The 25,888-nt window shown below is 43.2% G+C and overlaps 1 protein-coding gene across 1 annotated transcript in view; it reads right to left on the bottom strand.

Moving 5' to 3' along the window:
- The window catches only part of LOC126413132 (lutropin-choriogonadotropic hormone receptor-like), a 932,298-nt gene that overhangs the window by 568,701 nt on the left and 337,709 nt on the right, over window positions 1–25,888 (bottom strand). The window contains exon 3 of the mRNA XM_050083024.1: window positions 1,013–1,156. Within this exon, the coding sequence (XP_049938981.1) occupies window positions 1,013–1,156 (144 nt within the window). The remainder of the gene's footprint in view (window positions 1–1,012; window positions 1,157–25,888) is intronic.

A 25,888-nucleotide genomic window follows, 5' to 3' on the forward strand; every position in this document is an offset into this window, starting at 1 on the left:
GGCACTTTGAACAGTGGACGTTACATTTCAAATGTGTTACGCCCTGTGGCTCCACTCTTCATTCGATCCCTGCGAAACCCTACATTTCAGCAGGATAATGCACGACCGCATGTTGCAGTTCCTGTACGGGCCTTTCTGGATACAGAAAATGTCCGACTGCTGCCCTGGCCAGCACTTTCTCCAGATCTATGACCAATTGAAAAGGTCTGGTCAATGGTGGCGTAGCACATGGCTTGTCACAATACGCCAGTCACAACTCTTGATGAACTGTAGTATCGTGTTGTAGCTGCATGGGCAGCTGTATCTGTACACGTCATCCAAGCTCTGTTTGACTCAATGCCCGGGTGTATCAAGGCCGTTATTACGGCCAGAGGTGGTTGTTCTGGGTACTGATTTCTCAGGATCTATGCACCCAAACTGCGTGAAAATGTAATCACATGTCAGTTCTAGTATAATATATTTGTCCAACGAATACCCATTTATCATCTGCATTTCTTCCTGGTGTAGCAATTTTAATGGCCAGTAGTGTACTAAAATCGCTATTAAAAAATAGGGGTTGGTGGTAGATGGGCGAAAATTTAGGGTTGTGTGTATTTTTTAATGCCACATCATAAAAAAATAAAAATGAAAAGTTCTGTCCAAAAATTAAGAAATTTTTTTTTGGCGTAGACCACCCTTATCACTTAGGTGTATGAAAAATAGATTCTGACCGATTCTAAGACCTACCGAAGATACATGTAAAATTTCATGAGAATCGATCTAGCCGTTTCGGAGCAGTATGGCAACTAACACTGTGACACGAGAATTTTGTATACAAGAATGTACCGACGTGTACCAGAATTAGGCGAGGTCGCCGCGGAAAACAGTCCAGAGCGAAAGAAAGAAAGTAAATCATGACACCATGTGTCCCTTAGTGCGTACCATCTCACGCCTGAGGTGCTCAGTCTACAAGATTAAATTTCTGTTACTGTTATCAGAAGAAGAGGAGATAGTAGTGAGGGACGGTACTCACAGGGCCTCCAGTTGGGCGAGCGGTCTGAGCGCGTCCGTGGGCACGGCGGTCAACCCATTGGAATCGAGCCTGAGGTTGCGCAGCTGTCGCAGTCGCAGGAAGGCGTCCGCTCGCAGCCACCACAGCTGGTTCTGGTCCAGCTGCCTGCAACACACGCCGCGCCACAGCTGCTAGTATTGTCAGGTACTGGAAGCGTCTGACGATGAGGTGCACGTCCAACTCACCGTGTACCTGCAGAGACTGCATATAGTAACATAAATACCCTCATGGCTAAGGACATGACATACTTTGTAAGGTGTCAGGCAAATCTAACACCTTCCATGAAAAACCTGATATGATAGCGAGTCTGGCAATATGTCACATAGCTCCGAATAAATCCTGACATTAAATTAACCAAAGTAATTCGATCAATGAGTGAGCAAATAGAATACCACAGACTAACACAAGAACGTCTCATTGCATGTCATACCTTCCCACTGTGAAACAGACGTAGTTCCGAGAACAGAAGCCGAGAGCAGAGCCGTGTAGGCTAGAAGGCCCTACGATGAGAGCGGGACAATGGGACACCCGCATCGCCGACCGACCACTCAGAGGTCCATCCCCCAGCACATGTTAAAAGATAGAGCCCTCCAGAAGAACAGTATAGATCTTACGATAACACTAAAAAGGCCACACCAGCTGCAAGTATTAGCGTGAGACTATATGCGTCTCTGTTACGTATCAAACATTAAAAACATTGCCACACCACGAAAAGTATAATGTTTCTCATTGGATAGACAGAATTTTGGTAGGTGGAGCTTAAGGCTAACATTGAGACGTTGACTGCTCAGTTGAAAACACAGCCAGATACATTTTTCTTAAACCAACTTCGGTAAACAGTGGTAAGGATAAGATCGAGAGAGTTGCTACTGAGATGGCAAGGTGTGTGGAGCTGCACCGCCAGCTGCCCCTGATGCTGCCTAACCACCGACAAGGTAATGAACGCACGCGATGCCGCATAAGAGCGGATAAGGCTTCACTCAGAACTGCTGAAGTCTCATCTGTTACATCCCCTTTTTATGTAATACTAGTGTCGATCGTCAATTAAACTTCGTGGTATTCACATTTGCTACTTGAAATTAAAATCTGAAATGCGATGATTTTTCTGTTATATATAATTATTGAGAAGCCACATCAGCTACTGTAATTTACAACAAGTTAAATAAGTAACTAAAGATAATTGAGGGTCACTGTAGACCATTTTTGATAGTTTTCTCTTTTATGAAACTTAATTTAAACCTAGATTAAAGATGTGATGTGGCATAGGTCATCCTTCGATCTATTATAGAACTTGGAAACCCATTCAGGGAATATTCGTTCACAGTTTTGTTGAACGCAGTTGGTTTTTATCATCCTATATTAAAATATTTCCTTTTATCAATAGTACAATTTATAAACAATGTTTTGTGAGTAGAATAAAAATTCCAATGGTAAAGTTAACTGCTTTTCGACGTTATTTTACCAGCTAACTAAAAATAGGAAAAACTTGAACCCCTTCCACTAAATTTAGTTGGTATTAAGATTCTTTCATATGGAGTGCAGTAGAGCTGACGTTGAAATCATTAAGTATTTGATTATATCATCGCTAGTCTCACTGAACTCTTCTGAACTCTACATGTCATGTGTGGTCTGGCGTCTCCTTACCAGCAACAGGTCCCAGGTTCAAACTAGTCAATTCCCTAAAAAACACGCTCAGAGCGTCGTTGCGCGAAAGTGGTAGGGAGACACGCCTTAGAACAAACAGACACCACGCAGAATGTTAGAACTCACTGGGCATTGTAATAGTCATTCGCTTGAAAGAGCATACTGGTCGCTTTGGAGCAGTGTACGTGGTGCAGAACTGGTACCAGGAAGTCGTTACACAGAAGCGGTGCGATGCGGTTCCTGTGAAATCAGCGCACTAAAATGGGTTGACGTGGAGACGTGACACAATGGCAGAAAAAAGCTATCCTGTCAATTATGAACCCAAGGGAGAGGTATTGGCGAGAGGGGAAGGGAGTCTTTGATGTTATAACCGAGTAAAAACATTTACGTTCTTACATGTATCAGTTTTAGAATTTTACAATTTTGGAGAATTACTACGTCTACAACTTTACTTCCGCCATTTTTTCTCGAAGTTCGGGGCTTTATTATGAAAAACATAAAAAAATTATGATTCATAGTATTGCCTATCGCTGACCACTACATTCTCCCATCTTTCGGATTGCATACGAATCTCGTGGTGGAAGAACTGGGCGTCTTTTGTGGGGATCCGGGGATCCATTTAATTTTGCACTTGTTCATATGATTGGAAGTGCTGGTCAGCCAGACTGTATGCCACTGAGCGAAAAAGGTTGTGGTCAAAGAGAGCGACGCATGGAGAATACGGCGGGAGGGATAGGACTTCTCATTCCAACGTTTCCATGTGTATTTTGACGGGTTTTGCGACATGGGGTCGAGAACTGACTTGCTGCAAAATTACCTTTACGTGTCTGTCGCTGTATTGTGGCCGTTTGTGTTTCAGTGCTGGGCTCGAACGCATCAACTGCTTTCGATAATTATGTCCTGTGAGTGTCTTCGTCTGTTTCAGTAGCTACGAAAACGTTCTGTCTTCCCCCGCCATGCTGGTCTTCGACATCAAAGTCACCGTTCCTAAGGCGTTGAAAACATTCTCTGCACGTTCTTCCACTAATAGTTCCCTCGCCATTGGTCTTACCAAGCATTTTAAGAGCCAAAGCCTCAGATTTCTTCATGTTACAGCAGAAAATTAAAACTTCCGGCAAGTGGCGAGAAATGGGTACATAAGTTGACGTACTTAATCGAGAATAACCTTATGATGCAATCACAAATCGACTAATATATTTATGGCATTATGTTTACAGCTTATTGTATAACATCTATGACAACCACCTGAACACCACTTGCCGCTACTGCCGTATTTTGCAAAACGGTGGAAGCAAAGTTGTAGACCTAATAAGTAGTATGTAATGTAGGTGTCCCGAAAAAGATAAGGAATTCTAGAAAGTATAAGCTACGTTTAACATAGGTTTTGAAAGATATAGCCGCCGTTTAACTGTACATTATCATCATTGGTTGGCTTCAAATGGCTCCGAGCACTATGCGACTTAACTTCTGAGGTCATCAGTCGCCTAGAACTTAGAACTAATTAAACCTAACTAACCTAAGGACATCACACACATCCGTGCCCGACGCAGGATTCGAACCTGCGACCGTAGCGGTCGCTCGGCTCCAGACTGTAGCGCCTAGAACCGCACGACCACTCCGGCCGGCTATCATCATTGGGTTGTCTGCCTTGCGGCAGGTTTTGGCTGCATAGTCCTCCATGCTTCTCTCTCTTTTGTGTTCCTCTTCATTCTTTGGTACCCTCCTTGTGGCCTGCTGACATCATCCAGCATCTGGAACCTTGTTCTGCCCTTCCCTCTCTTTCATGGAACGAAACCTTCAATTATCTCTACTAGAAGGCCACCTCTTCTCAGAGTGTGGCCTATCCAGTTTAGTTTCCCGTTCTTTACCGTCAGTAGGATCCTCCTCAGTTCTTCTACATTTTTGACTTTGTCAGTCCAACTGATCTTCTCATTCTACGTCATATCCACATTTCACAAGCTTCAATTTTCTTCTCATACTTCTTTTTCAAGGTCCACGTTCTACTCCATACAAGGCCACGCTCCATATTAAGCACTTAACCAGTCACTTCCTTAATTCCTTCTTTAAAGAACTGGCTAGCAGTCTTCTCTGATTTTGAAATGCCTCTTTCCCCAGAGCCATTCTCACTTTGATATCTTGTTGGAAATCCATGTCTTCTTTGCCGGCCGCGGTGGCCAAGCGGTTCTGGCGCTTCAGTCCGGAACCGTGCGACCGCTACGATCGCAGGTTCGAATCCTGCCTCGGGCATGGATGTGTGTGATGTCCTTAGGTTAGTTAGGTTTAAGTAGTTCTAAGTCTAGGGCACTGATGACCTCAGATGTTAAGTCCCATAGTGCTCAGAGCCATTTGAACCATGTCTTCTTTAATCCAGCTTCCCAAATACTTGAATGCTCTTACCTGTTCTATGATTTCGGACCCCAACTTAATTTTCAGTTTTCTTTTCTTTAGGCCTATGACCATGCTTTTGGTTTTCTTTCAATTAATTTTCATACCATATTCTGCAAAGGCTTCATTCAGGTCATTTAGTATTCTAGTTAGCGTCTATTGATTTTCTGCGAGGATCGCCATGTCGTCTGAAAATCTTACACATTCAATTTTCCGCCCACCTTTCCTGACGGTTCTTGTCCCTTCCAAACAGCTTTCCAGTACTTCCTCCAGACAGATGTTAAATAGTAACACTTTTCCCAATCTTGCTATCTTCAGAGATCCCATTACATGTTTGTACCCGAGCTTTCTGATTCAGGCACAGACTTGCGATCAATCTTCTCTCCTTCCAGTTTATTCCATTTTCAAGATATCTAACAGCTTATCCCACTGCACTCTATCAAAGGCCTTCTCGAGGTCTATGAAGACAGCATACACTTCTTTACCCTTTTCTATGTATCTTTGGCCGATGGTTCTTAGACGTCCAAAGGCATCTCGTGTTCCCTTTCCCCTTATGAAACCATATTGCTCTTCACCAAGCGTTTCTTGCTGCATTCCATACAGCCTCCTATTCCGAATCAAAACCTTTGCTGCCTGTGATATTAGGCTGATTGTCCTGCGTTTAATTGTACAACAGGTTTTATTCCACAATCTAGATTTCGGTCTTAGCCCATTTTCAAGTGTTACAAGTATCAAAGTTCATTAGACTTGAGTAGAAAAATTACGTATCATCGGTTAAATGGTTCAATGGCTCTGAGCACTGTGGGACTTAACATCTGAGGTCATGAGTCCCCTAGAACTTGGAACTATTTAAACCTAACTAACATAAGGACATCACACACATCCATGCCCGATGCAGGATTCGAACCTGCGACCGTAGCGATCGCGCGGTTCCAGACTGAAGCGCCTAGAACCGCTCGGCCACAACGACCGGATCATCTTCGGTTAAATAAACAAATTTTGTCAAAGTAACATTGTGTAATAGGCTAACTTACTGGTAATCAGCATGACCTCTTCACTTGATATGGCTGCGGAATAAAATAGATGACCAAATCACGGCTTTTCAACATGGCTACAATGTGTCTAAACAGCCATTGACATAAACATGTTTACGTCAGCGGCTGCTTAGACACAGAGTACCGAAATCTAAACATTCGATTTTGTCATCTATTTTATTTCACAACTATATCAAGTGAAAAAGTTATGCTAATTGCCATTAAATTATCCTGTTACACAATGTCCTCGCAAATGATTTTTGACGACATGGCGGTTATATCTTTCAAAAAGTTTTATATGACTGTGGTTCCGCAGCAAAGTGAAACTTTAACACAGCTGTTCACATGAGGACATAAACACGCAGATGGGAACGCAGCCTTCACTTGTTAACATTCCCTCTAGCTGCAGGCTCATATGCACAGGCTGACATACCTGCCGTTGGTAGCGACACGATTCGTGAGACCACAGGTAGGATCGGTAAACCAAAGCAAGCTGAGTAAGGCCCTTTCCACGCTTTGTGGAGATGGTATATGGAGATGGTATCTGTTCTTTCGTACATATCCGAAAGAACAAATCCATCTCCATATAGTTAAGGCTAACCGGCCATTGACCTTCTTCTTCTGTGCTGGATGCACACGCATTCCCCGAACTCTTACGGGACTTGGTAAGACTGTTGGCCGCGAGTAATGAGTGTAATGGGCAGGGACACTACTGATGTAGTGTGTGGACATTAAGTTGGGAACGTGGGTATCACGGGGAGCGTGCAAGGGATAAATCCCTGCAGTCGTACTATCCTATGTGCCCTCGGTGGCTCAGATGGAGCGTCTGCCACGTAAGCAGGACATCCTGGGTTCGAGTCCCGGTCGGGGCACACAATATTAACTGTCCCCGTTGATGTACATCAGTGCCTGTTGGCAGCTTAGGGTCTTGATTTAATCCTCATTTCTTTCCACGCTTGTCGAGTAGCCATCTAAACGACACCGTGTACACTGCATTCTGTCGCGGAGGTTGTACATTTATCTGGCTACTGTTGCACACGGTAAGGAAGCTTCCCTCAGTTTATTCTTTCCCAGTCCCTCAGCTCAGTTCCAGAGAAATGGAACGTGAACAAATGGTGGTATGGGTTTTAGTTTCTCTACAGATCTTTGATGTTGAGTGTTGAGATTTCTATAGGTACTGTAAAAACCCGTAACATTATGCGTGACAGACGCTGTGATGAAACTAAAAATAAATTACCAGTAAGTGGAATTTATACAGACTGGAAGCTAGAAAATTACAGGGAGAAATTTGAGCGCATAACATGAGGAATATAAGCATGCAGGACTTTTTAAATCAACTGATTCTGTAAACTAACAGTTTTCTAAAATATATATTTTTAGAGTGATTCCTGTTACTCCATTCAGTGTAACAAAATTTTCGAAAACTGTAAATAAAATGTATTCACGTGATTAAGAAAACCACTTATCGCATTCATTTCTTTCCTTGTTGTTCATGTTTTGAAATGACGCTTCCAATTCATCAAATAAATCGATATGTGTATATTTCTGTTCTTGTAATTTGCTTTAGTTTGACCCCACAAAAGTGAGCGCGTTCCTGCTAAACAAATTAACTGCTTAGTACCTACAAGGTGTACAACTTTGCTTCCGCCGTTTGCCGATAGGTGGCTACAACGGTAAGTAACGGTCGAAAGAAACAGATCGCAGACGTCAGGCAGTTAACTTGGACCTCGGTCAACATAACCTCAATCAAACATTAGTCGATTCGTGTCTGCATCATAAAGTTGTTATTGATTGAAAATGTCATGTTTCAATATGAAGGAAACAGCGGCTGAGTCTCGTCGAATGTTCTCAAGTACGTACGGTAAGGACGCTATTAGTGAAATAACGTGTCGTGAGTGGTTTCAACGTTTCAAGAACGGTGATTTTAACGTCGTAGACCGGCATAGTCGTGGAAGAGAGAAAGTTTTCGAAGATGCAGAATTGGAGACATTTCTGAGTGAAGACTTGCGACAAACTCAAGAAGAATTGGCACGATTAGTGGGAGTGACACAGGAAGCCATTTCAAAAGGCTATAGGAATGATTCAGAAAGATCGAACTTGGGTTCCGTGTGAGCTGAAATCAAGAGACGTTGAACGGGGTCTGTGCATTTGTGAACAGTTGCTTCAGAGGCAAAAACGGAAGGGATTTCTGCATCGCACTGTGGCCGGGGACGAAAAATGGGTTCATTACGATAACCTTTAACGCAAAAAATCATGGTGACATCCCGGCCATGCTTCCAGTCGACGGCCAAACAGAATATTCACAGCTCCAAGATCATGCTTTGCATTTAGTGGGACCAGCTCGGCGTCGTGTTCTACGAGGTGTTAAAACTAAGTGAAACAATCACAAGTGCTCGTTATCGAACGCAATAAATGCGTTTGAGCAGAGCATTAAAAGACAAACGGCCGCAGTACAGCGAGAGGCACGGTAAAGTGATTTTGCAGCACGACAACGCTCGACCCCGCGTCGCAAAAGACGTCAAAACGTACTTGGAAACGTTAAAATGGGAAGTCCTACCCCACCCGCCGTATTCTCCAGACATTGCTCCCTCTGACTAACACCTGTTTAGATCAATGAAGCATGGCCTGGCTGACCAACACTTCCGATCTAATGAAGAAGTCACAAATTGGATCGGCTCGTGAATCGCTTCAAAAGATGAACAATTTTTTCGACTCGGGATTCGTACAGTGCCGGCCGAAGTGGCCGTGCGGTTAAAGGCGCTGCAGTCTGGAACCGCAAGACCGCTACGGTCGCAGGTTCGAATCCTGCCTCGGGCATGGATGTTTGTGATGTCCTTAGGTTAGTTAGGTTTAACTAGTTCTAAGTTCTAGGGGACTGATTACCTCAGCAGTTGAGTCCCATAGTGCTCAGAGCCATTTGAACAATTTTTGATTCGTACAGTGCCCGAAAGATGTGAGGAAGTAGTTGCCAGCGATGGAAAATACTTTGAATGATACATGTGTAACCAATTTGTTTCATTAAAGCCTCAAATGTTGGTAAAAAACGGCGGAAGAAAAGTTGTACGCCTTGTATTTCTCAATTCACGGTTAGGCCTATGGGAAGAAGTCGTGAAAAAAAAAAGAAAGACAAATAGCAGTACGAATAATGTGGTGAACATGTTGCGTTGTCTGTAAACCAGCCGCGCCGTGCCCTGTCATGCTTGACAGGTGTGAAGGCGCCAATGTTTACTCTATAGGCTCACATTGCCGCACTTGGCAGCCAGCCGCTACTGTGAGTGTGTCAGGCACCACGGACGTCATCGGCATCTTTGGCAACAGCGGCACTTGCCGCGTACACGTGAAAGCTGCAGTGTGGCTTCCCATATCACGGACGGGTGCACGATGCCGTATAAACAGCCGCCGGACGAGTGGGTCACAGGCAAGAAAGAAGAGAAAAGAATCACCTTTAACAAAAAGATAATTTTCTGAACATAGCCCGAAAACATTGAAAGAAACAGCGTTCCCATCATTTACACGTTCGTACATGAAGACTAGTGTTCATAGTTGTAGTGCTTAGTGAAATACTTCAATGTTGTAACTGCGTAAATTGTGACGTTATCAAATTTTCCACATGCTTTCCTATTAAAGTTCATAAATTAATTGTGTGAGGTGCATACACATAAAATCTTGTGATATACGTTTACACTTTTATATACAGGACGAAGAAAAATTCGCGCACTCGGAGTCTGCAGATCGATTCCTCACATACAAGCGACAGAAAAATGTCTGTCACAAAATTTCGTCCTGCGCGTATTTCTGGGAGTAAATGAGCTTTGAAGATTGGCAGTCTGGTAACACTGTAATCACATGTACAGTAACTATCGCTGTCAGCGTAATGCAGAACTGCTGTGCAGTTGGTGCAATGGCTAATGTTTTGGGTTAGCGTACATAAGCTTGACAGTTCGGTTCTGGATCGAGGCGTATTTGTTTTTATTTGCTAAATGTACTCTGCGAGGTACGGTATCAGTCGTCTTATCGTCATACAACCATTACAGTGGGTATTTTACAAAACATTTGCGCTTATGTACTATGAACACAGAAATGGAAGTACAATTGTTTCCATTGGTCAGCATTTAAAGAAGCATTTTGCACGTCGTGGATGCGAATTGCTTCGCTAACCAAATTAAATATAGAAAGGCATAATTAGTGGTTTCATGGTGATAATACATACAAATAGTAACCGAGTTTGGAAATTATTTGAAAAGCACATTGTTAGCCCTGCTGGTGACGTAAGGTCCTAACGAAGTGTAATGGACCTGAATGTGACAAGAATAATGGTTGGTAGTAATCGATGGGACCATCGAGGGAGGGTACACACAAAGCAGATTTGGAGTCTAGTGGGTGCTGTGGTGCGAAACAATTCGCGTCCACGATGTAAAAAAAGCGTCTTTGAAAGCTGTCTGATAAAAATGATTGTAGCTCCATTTTCTGTGGTCGTAGCATGTAAGTGCAAATGTTTTGTAGAAGTCCCACTGAAAACGCTGTGTGACGATTAAGACGCCATATACTGTAGCACGCAGACTACATTTAGCAAATAAAATCAAATATGCCTTCACTCAGAATGGAACCCTCGACATTCTGGATGCTAACCCAAAACACTAACCATTGCAGCAACTGCATATCAGCACTGCTAAATGCTGAAAGAGGTAGTTACCATACATGTGATTGCAGTGTTGTCAGTCTTTAACGTCCATTTACTGCCGGAAATATACGCAGAACGAAATTTTGTGACAGACATTTTTGTATCGCTAGTATGTGAGGAATCGCGCTGCTGAGCCCGCGTGCGCGAATTTTTCTTCCCCCGGTATATTTTTAACTACAATATCTTAGACATTATGCTACAAACAAGCTTTGATTTTATACGTTTGATAGTGATTAAAAACTTAATTATGATAAATATTTCACTGTTGTTGTGTTCTTCAGTCCAGAGAGTGGTTTGATGCAGCTTTCCTTGGTATTCTATCTGTGTAAGCTTCTTCATCTCCCAGTACCTACTGCAACCTACATCCTTCTGAATCTGCATAGTGTATTCATCTCTTGGTCTCCCTCTATGATTTTTACCCTCGACGCTGGCCTCCAATACTAAATTGGTGATCCCTTGATGCCTCAGAACATGTCCTACCAACCGATCCCTTGTTCTAGTCAAGTTGTGCCACAAATTTCTCTTCTCCCCAATTCTATTCAATACCTCCTCATTAGTTATGTGGTCTACCCCTCTAATCTTCAGCATTCTTCTGTAGCACCACATTTCGAAAGCTTCTATTCTCTTCTTGTCAAAACTACTTATCGTCCATGTTTCACTTCCATACATGGACCGAGCGGGGTGGCGCAGTGGTTAGACACTGGACTCGCATTCGGGAGGACGACGGTTCAATCCCGCGTCCGGCCATCCTGATTTATGTTTTCCGTGATTTCCCTAAATCGCTCCAGGCAAATGCCGGGATGGTTCCTCTGAAAGGGCACGGCCGACTTCCTTCCCTAATCCGATGAGACCGATGACCACGCTGTCTGGTCTCCTTCCCCAAAACCAACCAACCAATCCATACATGGCTATACTCCATACAAATACTTTCAGAAACGACTTCCTGACATTTAAATCTATACTCGATGTCAACAAATTTCTCTTCTTCAGAAACGCTTTCCTTGCCATTGCCAGTCTACATTTTGTTCCTCTCTACTTCGACCATCATCAGTTATTTTGCTCCCCAAATAGCAAAACTCATTTACTACTTTAAGTGCCTCACTTCCTAATCTAATTCCCTCAATTTTCTCTGCCTCGTGATGACTGGGTGTTGTGTGATGTCCTTAGGTTAGTTAGGTTTAAGTAGTTCTAAGTTCTAGGGGACTGATGACCATAGATGTTAAGTCCCATAGTGCTCAGAGCCATTTGAGTCATAATTCCCTCAGCATCATCCGATTTAATGCGACTACATTCCATTATCCTCGTTTTGCTTTTGTTGATGATCATTTTATATCCTTCTTTAAGTTTTTATTACATCTACACTGATTTTCATTCCTACTGTGAATTTTTCTTTTGTTTCCTTTACTGATTGCTCAATGCACAGATTGAATAACTTCGGGGATAGGCTACAACCCTGTCTCACTCCCTTCCCAACCACTGCTTATTGGATGTCCTCCTGAGGGATATCGCGCCAAACTCTATACAACAGCGGCGACAAATCCTGAAACTTCCGGGCTGGATGCAGAGCCCAGTCCACAATGCTCCAAACGTTCTTAACTGAGGAGAGATGCGGCAACCTTACTGGCCGGGGTAGGGTTTGGCAAGCTGGAAGACAAATAGTAGAAACTCTCGCCGTGTTCAGGCGGGCATTATCTTGCGGGAATGTAAGCCTAGGATCGTTTGCTATGAAGGGCAAAAAAAAAAAAAAAAAAAAAAAAAAAGATGGGGTGTCGAATACCATCGACGTACTGAGAGTGCCGCGGATGACATCTAACGGGGTCCTGCTATGAAAAGAAAGGGCCGTCCAGACCACCACCCTTCGTTGTCAGGCCGTATGGCGGGAGACAGTCCGTTTGGTATCCCACCGCAACCGGGGCGTCTCCAGACACCTCTTCGCTGGCCATCGGGGCTCAGTTGGAAGCGAGACTCCTCACTGAAGACAATTCCACTCCAGTAAATGTGATTCCAGACCGAAGACATGTATGGATAAGCCCCCGACGACGGTGAGATACTAACCTCATTGCCGCCCGCCATACGGCCCGACAACCAACAGTGATGGCCTCTGGCGCCATTTCGTTTCATGGCAGGACCCCTTTGGTAGTCATCCGTGGCCCCTTTCAGCACAGCGTATATCGACGATATTCTACTCCGCGTTTTGTTGCCCTTCATGCAAGCCACCCAGGGCTGTCATTTCAGCAATATTATGCCCGCCCGCACACGGTGAGAGTTTCTACGGCTTTTCTTCGTGTTTCCCAAACCATGCCTCGGCCAGTAAGGTCGCTGGTTCTCAATTGAGGGGGTTCGGAGCGTTATGGGCAGGGCCTCGCAACCAGCTCGGAAATCCCTGTCTAAGGAGCCTGTTGTATATAATTTGGCACGATTCCCCTCAGGAGGACATCCAACAACTCTGGTAATCAATGCCAAGCCGAAATGGGCCCATTTGTTCCAAATTCGAGCCCTCGATTGACACAGTACGCTCGTTGGGCATGGCGACAACCGCGCACTGTTTGAAGTTGGCCGATTTACTCGTCTATGAATGCGAACCGTCTAACGTGTCAACGTGGAATGCTGTACTATTCACACACACGTAAGACAGTGAGAACTGTGGTCGAAGAACGATCATAACCGTCAGTGACGGGAGACGAAATTCACACCTTTTCAATGTCAATCACAGGTCCATCTCAACCAGCTTTCGAGTGAACTGCAGGCAGTCGGGTTCTTCGCAAATGTCGGTTGCCAACAGAGCTAAATAAAGTCCTCAATCGGCCAAAGAACATAGACACTAGACAGGCAGACTGGGGGCGTGTAGTGAGTTCCTACGAGCCCCAATTTTACATCTTTTCAAGTAATGCAAGTTGTCGCATGCATCGACTTCCCGGTGAGACGTTAAACCCGCAATGTTCTCGTATATAGAGTAAAGTGATCGCCGGAGGTGGTTCTGTGATGTTTTTGTCGTGTTTTCCTCTCATGACTTTGTACCTCCGGTATCGTGAACATAAACCCCGATGTTTAAAATTCTCTGTGTCCAAGTGTTGTCCTTTCTCTTCTGATTTCGATTTGAAGACATAAGTAATAATCACATCTTCCAAGACGACAACAGTCGTGTTCAAAGGATAGCACAAAAAGTTTGACGAACGCCCTGGCGCACCTAGATTGGGTTGTTAAAGCACGTGATCGTAATCCCATACATGATGCCTGGAACTACATGGCACAGCAGCGTAAACAGATCAGTCACCATCCATGCATTTTGGTAGCCCTGAGGGATCTAATTATCAGTCACTGCCTTAAGTTGGATTTGGTATATCGGAAGCACCTTGCGGACTCTAATCCTTGCTGAGCTGAGATCGCTATCTACAGGTGGGTTTACACGGTCTTGATAACTCATAGGCGTAAATTTTGTGTCTACCGTGGTTATAAAGTAACGTTGAAAGTAGACAGCAAACCAAAAACGTAGATGAGAAATAGAAGCTTGAAAGTGGGTTATCACTGAAGAATTTTTGTCGCCCTACATGGGACCGGTGCAGAGACGCTCGAAATATCGACTTTTATAGTTGTCTAATACGTTGCGCATCAGTACTGAGGAAGAACAGTAACCAGTTTTGATCTTACATAAAGTCAGTCAGTTTATTAAAGTCACCCATCCACTCGCTCACTGATCATATTGGCAGAGAAATCATAGAGAAAATAAGACAAAAGTTTAACAATCACTGAATTCGGGCGAATCATGAGACGTGCATGGGCCATTCACCCGCTAGAGCACTTGCCCACGAAAGGCAAATGTTCCTGTTTCGAGTCCCAGTCTGGAACACAGTTTTAACCTGGAAGGGAGTTTCGCTGAATATTCGGTTTGTATTGTACCTCACGACTGAATGCTCTTTGCAGGGCCGGAGTAAGCTGCCTCATTACAGCTGTCCCTATAGAAGAACCGGGAAGTTGGGGGCTCGCAGTGTGGGTGCCGAGCGTCTGTGTGTATTATCGGTAAGCTTGTGCTTTACTGGCTACAGGCGTCGTTATAATTAATCCCTACTCTTTTTTTTCCCTCAGTTGTAAGTGTGATTGGAAAAATCACAATACTGGCGAGCCTGGTATACACGTCATTAGTGAATCGGTTTGTAGTGCAGGATTCGGAAAGGGTGGTGTTTAGACTGAGTGTCAGGATTATTTCAAAATATCTTTTATTAACAGTCATATATTAAAACAGAAAAGCTGAAATGACAGCCACAAAATATCATCCACAATTTAATATTAAAATGAATGAGAATATGTAGGGGAATAATTCTTGCTTAAAATGGGAACAGCAGTATAATAATATTAATGATAATAATTATAATAATACAAAAATTATTCTAAGCATCTTCAAATATTCTCCTTCTTCTTCTTCTACTACACTTTCCGCATTAGGGCAACTGTTGCTTGATACGGTTCCCACATTTTTCTCAGTCTGCCAGGATCTCTTTTCACCTTCGGTTTACAATTCTTTATCTGGTCTCTATGGACCCATGCTTTGTAGATGTTCATTACGTTTCATTTTGTTTTCGTCTAGTTCTTCTTTCACTCTCCAAATTTTTAACTTCTTTCGAATGTGTTCATTACGTATTTTATCTTGTCTTTTACATCACTTCACTGCTCTAAGAAATCTCATTTCTACTGCTTGTATTTGTTTTTCTTGTCTTTTATTCAGTACGCACGATTCACTTACATATAATGCAAGCCATATAGATGGTGGGGAAAATAAAAGTTGTCCGAAGAACAGAGTTCCAGGGTGCGAAGAAACACAGCAGAAGAAAGGAAATACAGTACTAACCTGACTATAGCATTTGTTCAAAGCGACCACCATTAATTTCTTGGCACTTTCTGGCCCCGGTCAGAAAACTGCTGACTGCGGATCGAAGTTGGACTAATGGAATTGCTGCAGTCTTATGCGAAATGTTCTGATACAGTTCTTGAAGACCATGAGGGTTGTTGCGGTACACCTTGGACTTAAGAGGCCCCACATAAAGAAATCGCACACTGACAGATCTGTAAACTGGGTGGCCAGCTACTGATTTCTGCTAACAACGCTGTCAAGCGTGAAGATTGTGCAAATGTATTCCAAGGGCCGGCCGGGGTGGCCGAGCGGTTCTAGGCGCTACAGTCTGGAACCACACGACCGCTACGGTCGCAGGTTCGAATCCTGCCTCGGGAATGGATGCGTGTGATGTCCTTAGGTTAGTTAGGTTTAAGTAATTCTAAGTTATAGCGGACTGATGACCTCAGAAGTTAAGTCCCATAGTGCTCACAGCCATTTGAACCATTTGGTTTTTGTATTCCGAGGTTTGGCCAGCTATATGGGCAGTTGCTCCATCCTGCTGGCAGTAACTGTAGGCCACAAGTTGTGGTTATACGCATACATCGATATTCAATCGTATCCACCCGTCCGAGCCATTTTTATTTTCCCCATCCTGTAATAAGGGCGGAAATGCGACTGTTTTATAAAACTTCAGCCGTGTTTCTTTCCGTATTTTATGCTTTAACGTTCTGTCAAATATTCCTAAACAATAATCTCACTCGGCGCAGGACAAACAAGAGGTTACCAGACAAAAAACAGATATCTCTATATCACATCTTAACGGCTTTACAAGTGGGCACACAAAATAAAACTATATAAACTGAACAACGGCCACAGGCGAGAGCTACACGCTAACAGCATCGACCACCACCGACTATACAACTCATGCTGTGGACACCACAACTACACAGAGCTAACTATTATACCGACAAGGCCAGTAGCACATCACAGAAACTTATGGGAAAATACGATATTCGAATCATGATATTTGCATGAGTTTGGTAAGCACAATGCCACACATTGCGTCGAACTAAGACTTCAAAACGAGCATGAGATTTAAAAAGCACAACGAAGCAAAATGACGTTGTGTTTGTGTGTGTTCTGGGATCCTCTGGATACAAACACACAACACCAAAAACGTAACTACAAAATATAATAAGTTGAATATCTCATTGGAAACGCTGTTGGAACATGGCTGACAGCACCCAAGTATCACAGCTTCACAATAATGAAAGTAGCTGCCCTAAGCAAAGCAAACTCTGGTGTATGCAGAATGAATGAGAAGTCATTCAATTCACGGTTGCACTAAACAATGTGCTAGCGACTCAGTCGAGAAGATCAGCGAACTTTAGTTCAGTGCTATGTGTAAGAAATAACTTAATGCTATAGTGTAGATATTGCGATGTTTCTCCTCCATGTACCTAACAGAAACATTATTTATATTCTAATTGTGTGAAAAAGAAAATTGTGCTAAGGAAACTGACATTAAGATGTTTATTTAAATATATTTGTGCGTCAAAATATTGTGCTTTTAAAAAATGGGGTGATATTTTACATGCATATCATAGAAATAAAACCTCATATTGTTATAACAGCATTCGAAGTACAAGAGCATCCAGAAATGGTTTCTCTAATGAGATGCACAAGGCAAGCCTCTAAATTTTGATTGTACTGTGCTTTCTGAAGCATTACATTTTTGAATATCTATACATTTTCTCTCCTGCTATTAAAGCCATTAAAACGAAACGTCGTACACATACCTAACATATGATCCAAAATACCGCGGAAAAGTTATTTCCTGAAGTTGTTTTAAATTGAATTACATACCTGATACGTGTAAGCCTGAGTAGCTTAATTTTCAAGAACTTTTTTGAAACGTAAAACAGTAAATGCCATCAAAAAATAGCACAATTTATTACTTTTTGGGTCCTCTATGCATGAAATTTGATACAGTTGTTCTATATAGAGTTGGAGTTATGTAACAATATTTGTTTTGTATACGTCCTTCACCTCCTCCCCTCCACTTAAATATCTTAACAGTAAAATTATTATAAAAATAAAACCTATACAATAATTACTTTCTTTCATTTAAGATTTTTGTCTGAATTTATATGTAGACACATTTAGCTTTTAGTTTTGAAGAGTTGGCAACAATGTTACGGGCTGCGAGAGTTGGGAGTCGAGCGTGAACGGGTGGGTGAACTTGCTCTTAGCAAAGGCTACGCGTTTCAGTGAAGGCAATGCCGCATGGATAAGATCTTATTTGCACACCAAGTATGTAAATACCAGTGTACCGCGAATCTGCATACAATGTAGAGCAGACTGCGTGAGTAGGAGTTACTTTATTACCTGCTGTATATAAAGTTTTGTGAACTGTATTAACATTGTTAACTGACCAATAACGTGTGACTCAGTAGTCGAACACTTATCATATGCCAATTGTGAGCGGTCAGTAAGCTAAATTATTCCGTTTCATTAAAGCTATTGGTACCATGAACTTTTAACCGAAGTTCTTATTCTGTAGTTTGAGAGCGTTAGCTCACTCGCTAGTAACTTGCCTTCAGCCTTATATGGAGAGAGCAGGCCACCACGATCTACGTCGTGCTACTATGCTGGAATATTATCGTCACCAAGACACCAGGTTGATGGACAATTTGAACTTTTCTCTGTTCTACCTTGATGCGGAGAGTACAGATATGGCCCCTCACACGTTCTGCATTCAAATTACAATTTTGTAGATAAATGTGCAATCGATAGTAATATCGAGGAGGGAATACGCAGGACACTGATTCTGAAGGGCTTTGCCGTTTGTTTCCGCTGGGCTGCAAAGGTTAACTATATTCGGAAACAATTAGCGCCTTTCAGTATTGGTCCCCGTAACAGTATAATAAAAACAATATATGATTAAATATATAATATTTCAGTCTACAGGGTGTGAAATTTAGTAGACCCAGCTGCCACTTCTGCCAGTACCAACTACGGATGTCGGTTATCGCTGAAAAACCGGTTCTTTTTGTCTCCAGTTTAACTCGACTGTTAAAACCACTCAAAATAACAGGTGTCCCAAATAACCGACTTTCGGTTTCCTTTTATTACTGTTCGCTCCAGTAATAAAAGTAGACTTAAAAAAAAAAAAAGAATGGATAAATTCTAATGAAGGCGAAAGGGAAGGAGGTCACGATCGATATGTAGTTGAAGCAGAAATCAGTTTCATTGTCTCCAGCAGAGATAACGAAGGTGAAGAAGACTGTCGCAGTGACAGTGAGAGAGGACGGTCAGAAGTGGATAACTTCCCTGCATTGTCACTTGTGTACAGCATCAATTTTTCACCCTGAAGCAACCACAAAAGTGTCTAGTTCTAATACCGAGTATATAGAAAGTGAATAAAATTATATATATATATATGAATTAAATTTACCTTCTCTTCCAAGAAACAATGTGGATGTTTCCTCTTTATAAGACGTTGCAAGTTTGTTGTGGATTCTTCCAATTTAATCTTTTATAGCCTTGATATTCACTGCTACCGCTCTCCGTAAAATCCTTCCAAACTAGGGCTGGTGCCATTCTGCAGTGGAACTGATGTCCGAGGACGACGACGAGAAACTATCGAAGACAGCATCTGGGGTCTAGTCTTGAACGCAGCATCTAGAAGTGTACCGCTTAACAGGCCAAGTCCGGCCGATGTGGCCGAGCGGTTCTAGGAACTTCAGTCCGGAACCGCGCTGCTGCTACGATCGCAGGTTCGAATCCTGCCTCGGGCGTGGATGTGTGTGTGATGTCCTTAGATTAGTTAGGTGTAAGTAGTTCTAACCCTAGGGGACTGATGACCTCCGATGTTAAGTCCCTTAGTGCTTAGAGCCACTTGAACCATTTGAACAGGCCACGCCATACAGCAACAGATAAATTATTGCCTCTACAATGCTGTACTGATTCTTACATAACAAGTTTGCTTTTAGTTTATATATGTAAGCGTTGTTATTAAAAGAGTGCTGATCGCTTTTACCCGTTTCTGTCATAACTCAGTATTTCAAAACGATGGAAATTTTATGAATAGACATAATTTGTTTTCAAAACGAGTTTTGTTCAGAAACTAGAAACTTAAGCACTGTTGCTATGGCAAATTCATTTGCCGAATTTTTACCCAGGTATCAGTAAAAAAATCAAAAATCTATTATAGCTGAGACCAAACAAATACCGAAAAGTACCGATTATTCAGAATTAAAATACTGGTATCGATTTTAACCAGTCGGCTTTTCCCATCCCTAGTAACATTTCAGCGAGCTAGGTGGCGCAGTGGTTAGCACAATGGACACGCATTTGGGAGGACAACGGTTCAAACCTGCGCCCGGCCATTCTGATTTAGGTTTTCCCAGATTTCCCTAAATCGCTTCAACCAATTGCCGAGATGGTTCCTTTGAAATGATACGACCGATTTCCTTCCCCTTACTTCCCTATTCCAAGCTTGTGTACGTCTCTAATGACCTTATTGTAGACGGGACGTTAAACAGTACTTACTCCCTCCTACAGTAGCAGACCTGTGTGGCAAACTATCGAAATGAGTACCGATGACTGATTTGGGTACATAATAACATGCTGCTTTAACTTTACTCTAGCGTTCGTCGGCCGTAGCAGATGACAAGTGATCGCATTCTCACAAACTCATGGCCAAATGTTTTCAGTGGGTGACATATTTGGAGAAGAATGTCGGTCAGGACTACAGGCGATCACACTCTGTGTCGACCAAGGTCAGAACAGCACGGAAAATATGCGGTCTTGCATATTATTGTTGAAAGATGTCACCCAGACTTCGAATGTAGTGCCCCAACGGACCAGAACTGCCGCGCGGAGTGACCGCGCGATCTCAAGCGCCATGTCAAGGATTGCGCGGCCCCTCCCGCCGGAGGTTCGAGCCCTCCATCGGGCACGTGTGTGTGTGTGTGTGTGTGTGTGTGTGTGTGTGTGTGTGTTGTTCTTAACATAAGTTAGTTTTAGTTATGTGACCGATGAACTCAGCAGTTTGGTCCCTTAGGAATTCACACACATTTTTGGAGGGGAAATGTGACGGCTGCTGTCCATATTACCGCCTACAAGCCAGAATAAACCTCATACCATCACGCAGGATACTGGTCCCATATGACGATGATGAATGCAGACCGGAAATGTCGTTCTGTTTGGAGCCTCTACACATAGGTATATCCACAGTGACACAGAACTCCATTCCTGTGCCCAGCGGTATCGTTGCACGCTGCGCTATCGGCGCCCCTGTCTCTGATGATGAGTCAAAGAAAGCGACAACAAAGCCTGCCATGCTGACATTCAGAGGTGCTCCAGATTTTGTCGCACTGTCCACGTGGACACTAGCTTTGCTCCAAATGATTCCATTTCCTCAGTCAAGGTACGTTGCGTGGCTCTACGATCCTCCACGGCCGAGCGAACACCTCCGTCTCCACGGGCTCCAGTGGCTGTAGGGGCGCTGATATCGTCCGTGCTTCTGCTTGGCGCTGAGTATCCGTCGATTTGATGCTCGTATGAAAGTCGTGGAATCTTGACGGGAACAAGCCGCAGTATTGCGGAAACATAAAACACGGTGACGGTAAGTTAATACACTGCCGCTGTCGAAATACATGTGATTTCTTATACTGCCAGTATTATTTTCTCTCTTTCTCTTCCTCCTTTTCTTTCCCGTAAGATTACATTATGAAAGATGATTTTTGATGTCTGCGTAATTTTCAACGTTCCTGAAGTATTTTTCTGCCCTGATTTCTGATCTGTTATTAGTTTCTTTCTATAAAGTCCAGTTTCTCACAAATCAAATAAACTCATTTAACTAAGTTCCACGAAATTCTGTTGCAAGTAAGGGATTTTTTATAGTAAGATGATGTACTTGGCCACACTTCTCGCACCCATCTGGCTGCTAGACGGGGGCAACTTAACGTTTCGTTGCTGACATGCTGTAGTGTTGCGAGGCTATATTTGTGCTTTTAAATGTAATTTTGCAGTTTCTTAGAAATGAATTCCCGCAAGTGTTTGAATAAACCAAACGTATTCTGTTATGTATGTGCTAGCTACATAATTGTTAAGTACAAGCCCAGCGTACAGAAAACGACGAGGCGGAAAAGGTAATGGCGTATCCGCCGTACGCCGGCAAGGTATCGAACAAAGTCGCAGAACCCGGGCTTGACGTAACACTGAATGCGATTTTCGTCCACGTCCGAAAACTTGTGCCTTATTAGGTACGGTGAAAGATGCCTTAGAGCTCAGTAAACCAAGTGTTTGATGTATGCCATGTACACTCAAGTGCTAAAGAAATTGGTACAGGTGTGCGAATTCAAATACAGACAGAATACGGCTCTTCGGATGGCAGAGCCTAAATAAGACAAAAAGTGTCTTCCGCAGTTGTTAGATCGGTTAGCGCTGCCACAATGGCAGGTTAACAAGATTTAAGTGAGTTTGGACGTGGTGTTGGCGCACGAGCCATGGGACACAGGATCTCCAAGGTAGCGATCGGCGATTTTCCCGTACGACCATTTCACGAATGTACTGTGAATATTAGAAATCCGGTAAAACATTAGATCTCCGACATTGCTGCCGCCAAAAAAGATCCTGCAAAAATGGGACCAACGATGACTGAGGAGAATCGTTCAACGTGACAGGAGGGCAACACTTCCTCAAATTTCTGCAGATTTCAATGTTCGCCATCAACAACTGTCAGCGTGCGAACCATTCAACAAAACATCATCGATGTGGACTTTCGGGGCCAAAGAGCCACTTGTTTACCCTCTGACTGCACGACACAAAGTTTCACGCTTCGCCTAGGCTCGTCAGAACCGACATTGGGCTGTTGACGATTAGAAACACGTTGCCTGGTCGGACGAGTCTCGTTTCAAATTGTATCGAGCAGAAGGACATGTACGGGTATGGAGACTACCTCATGAATCCGTGGACTCTGGATGTCAATGGACGACTGTTCAAGCTGGTGAAGGCTCTGTAATAGTGTGGGGCGTGTTCAGTTGGAGTGATATGGGACCTCTAATACGTCTAGATACGACTCTGACGGGTGACAAGTACGTAAGCATCCTATCTGATCACCTGCATCCATTCATGTTGATTGTGCATTCCGACAGACTTGGTAAATTCCAGCAGGACAACGCAAAACTCGACATTTCCAGAATTGCTGCACAGTGGCTCCAGGAACACTCTTCTGAGTTTAAACACTTCCGCTGGCCACAAAATTCTCCAGAAATGAACATTATTGAGCATATCTGGGATGGCTTGCAAAGTGCAGTTCACAAGAGATCTCCAACCCCTCGTACTCTTCGACATTTAGGGGCAGCCCTGCAGGATTCATGGTGTCAGTTCTCACCAGCACTACTTTTCGCATCGGTCGAGTCCATGCCACGTCGTGTTGCGGCACTTATGCGTGTTCGCGGGGGCCTTACACGATATTAGGCAGGTGTATCAGTTTCTTTGGCTCTTCAGTGTAGAACGATTGAATGAGCGCGGTTGTATGTTCGCTCTATCACTGTTTTATGTACATTTTATATGGGAAAACTTTGATGCAAATTTACTGTATTAAGTGCAGGTCACACATATCAACTTCTTACTCTGTTAGAGAATTTTGATTTGAGTGACGTTTCGTCAGTGTTTACTGCACTTCATAGATCGTTGAGATGTCAACTGCTGGTTTCTGCACGACGAGCATTGCCGTAAAAACGATTGCGAAAAACAGCATTGTGAGCCTTCTGAAATTTAGAGTGCCTGTCAAAAGCTATTATGTTTTGTCCAGACGAACAAAGAAAGTCAGAAAGTGCAAAGTGTCGTTAGAAAGTGAGTTAGCACGTCGAAAAGGACAGTAATATACAAAACTCAACCAAAAGCAGACCTGCAGCAGAAGCGATAAGATATGTATGATCACTGGCCTACAGTAGACGTCATTTTTGTAATCGAGTAACATGTCTAGCGTCACTGTGTTTATTTGTAATTGCGTTATTAATTTCGGTCAGTAATGACCGTCTTCAGAGCTGAGTAAAAACGTGCTGCACGAAACATATCACTCCATTACATGTGGTGATGTAGTCAATATGAGCCTTGAAAAAGCAGAAACAAAGCAAAGTACTTCTGCCTTGCAAAGGGAATATATTGTTTCAAAATATTTCAGAAAAAGTGAATCGGTCTCCACCACGTCTGAGTTTTAGGAAGGACTGTATTTGTGGTGATTATTACATTATTATCTCATAAAATACGAGGTATAATCTGTGTATCATTTTGCTAGCATTTCTAGTAAATAGAAGTAAAGTAATATCGAGGTTTCGTTAATTACCTCTTCTTCTTTAACTCCCTCGAGCAATAGACCAGTTGGTGCGTTGCTACTTCTTAATCGATCAATGTTAACTTGCATCTGTGAATGTTTCTTCTTCCTTTAGATATGTAGTGTAGCATTTGTTTTGGGTTAAGTTCATCGCCAATACTTTCTGCACGTTCTATCAATTATTTCCCCGTAATCCTTAATCCTCTGCTTTAAGTTGTACAGTCTTACATTCTTCCGGATGGTCTCATTTTTTAATCTCTCTCTGCTCGTTACTTCTAGGACTGTTCTCAAAACTCTCATCTCGATTGCTTGGAGTCTATTATGTGTTCTGGAGCTCACCGTCTAGTTTTTACTTCCAGGCAGTCAACAGCGAAGAGCCACAACTTTATAAAATTTCAGCATTGTGCGTTATGTTGATGACGCCACACATCATATTGAGTCTCTGAATCTTTTTTTCAAATATCAGTTTCGCCAGATGATATGTCACAGCCAGTCTGGAGGTCTTAACTTGTTCGATATTTTTGTATTCTAATATGATTTTTCATCTTGAATGTTGTGAGATTGTGTGCCATGGCGGGTCTAATCTTGGCGGAATGCCATCCCACTGGCGCCACTAACTGCTCAGTGTGACGATATCGATTCGATCGTATGTGGCGAGCTAAGGTCTTTGATCGAGGTATGTGTGTTGTTGGTTTGGCGGGCCTGGAGCGTCAATTGGCTGGAAGGCACATGGCTTGCAGGTTGTTGCTTTTGGGGGGCTGTGGCTGTCCGGCGTGTGTCTCGGGAAGCCGCGAAAGGTTAAATCGGTACGGGACGAGCCTCACCGGCTCTCTTAAGGATTGGTAACGGCGGACTGCGCGAAGACCCACGAACATCGCGTGCAACCTGGTCAGCAAGTTTCCGAACTACTCTGCAAACTTAAATTTTACAGCAACTCGACGACCGCATATAAGGATTGGATATAATGACATCCTGGCTGGAATCCTGCAAGCAACGGCTCATTCACATCTGAGTGGAGTTAATGGGAGGTTTACTGTCTTTGGCCCGAAAAAGCATGTTCTTTGAGAATTTTTTCTCGGGATGTGGTATAAATATCAACGTCAAATTTGGTCACAAAGTTTATTGATATTTCCTCTACATTTATTGATATTTCCTCTACAAACTGGAATTTTTTCGACCGGAAATGTCGAAGAGCAAAGTCGGAAGTGAAATTTCGATGTAGACCTCCACGCGCGGTATGTCTCAAGTCAGCCGGCTCATCTGAAATCAAAACTGAGTTGACGTTAGAGAAGTACATAAGAATCTTTAGGAGTTGTCCCTCGCTTAAGATATTTGGACCACAGGAAACAAAATGGCGGTCATTTGAAAAAAAAAAAAACATGTACAGTTGATGGGTCGGAATAAAAGTGGTACAACTCCTAGACAATTTAGTCAGCTTCGTCAGAAACAAAGAATCATGCCAATCAGTTCAGTAAATTTGAAGTTACCATACCGCGTCCTTTCGAGAAATAGGCGTTTGAGGTTTTGAGTACATATAAATGCAATATTATGCAACGTACGTTCAGTCCGTTATTCCGGGTCCTTAAACTAGTCCTTCCTCTTCCCCGTGGAGTGCGTTCTGCTCGATCTGGGCCATCCTGCGCTGCCCCAGAGCCGCTCGTACGGCCGGTGACAAGCGGTTTTCGGCCGCTTGAATCCGGTGGTCGTCCAAATGCTTGGTGAACTGCGTCGAATAGAGTTCCAGGGTGACATCCATCGTTGTCGGGGTCTTCAGAATTGCCGAATACCCTTCGTTGAAGCTGCTCACTGCCAGGAAAGTCGCAATCTCCACAGTCTTGACACCAGAATGCAAATGCTTGGCGGCTAACTTCTAAACACACGAGTTTTAACTTTCATTTGAATTTTGTGTGTTTCCTCC

Source organism: Schistocerca serialis, chromosome 7, assembly GCF_023864345.2.
Source record: "Schistocerca serialis cubense isolate TAMUIC-IGC-003099 chromosome 7, iqSchSeri2.2, whole genome shotgun sequence".
Taxonomy (NCBI): Eukaryota; Metazoa; Arthropoda; class Insecta; order Orthoptera; family Acrididae; genus Schistocerca; species Schistocerca serialis.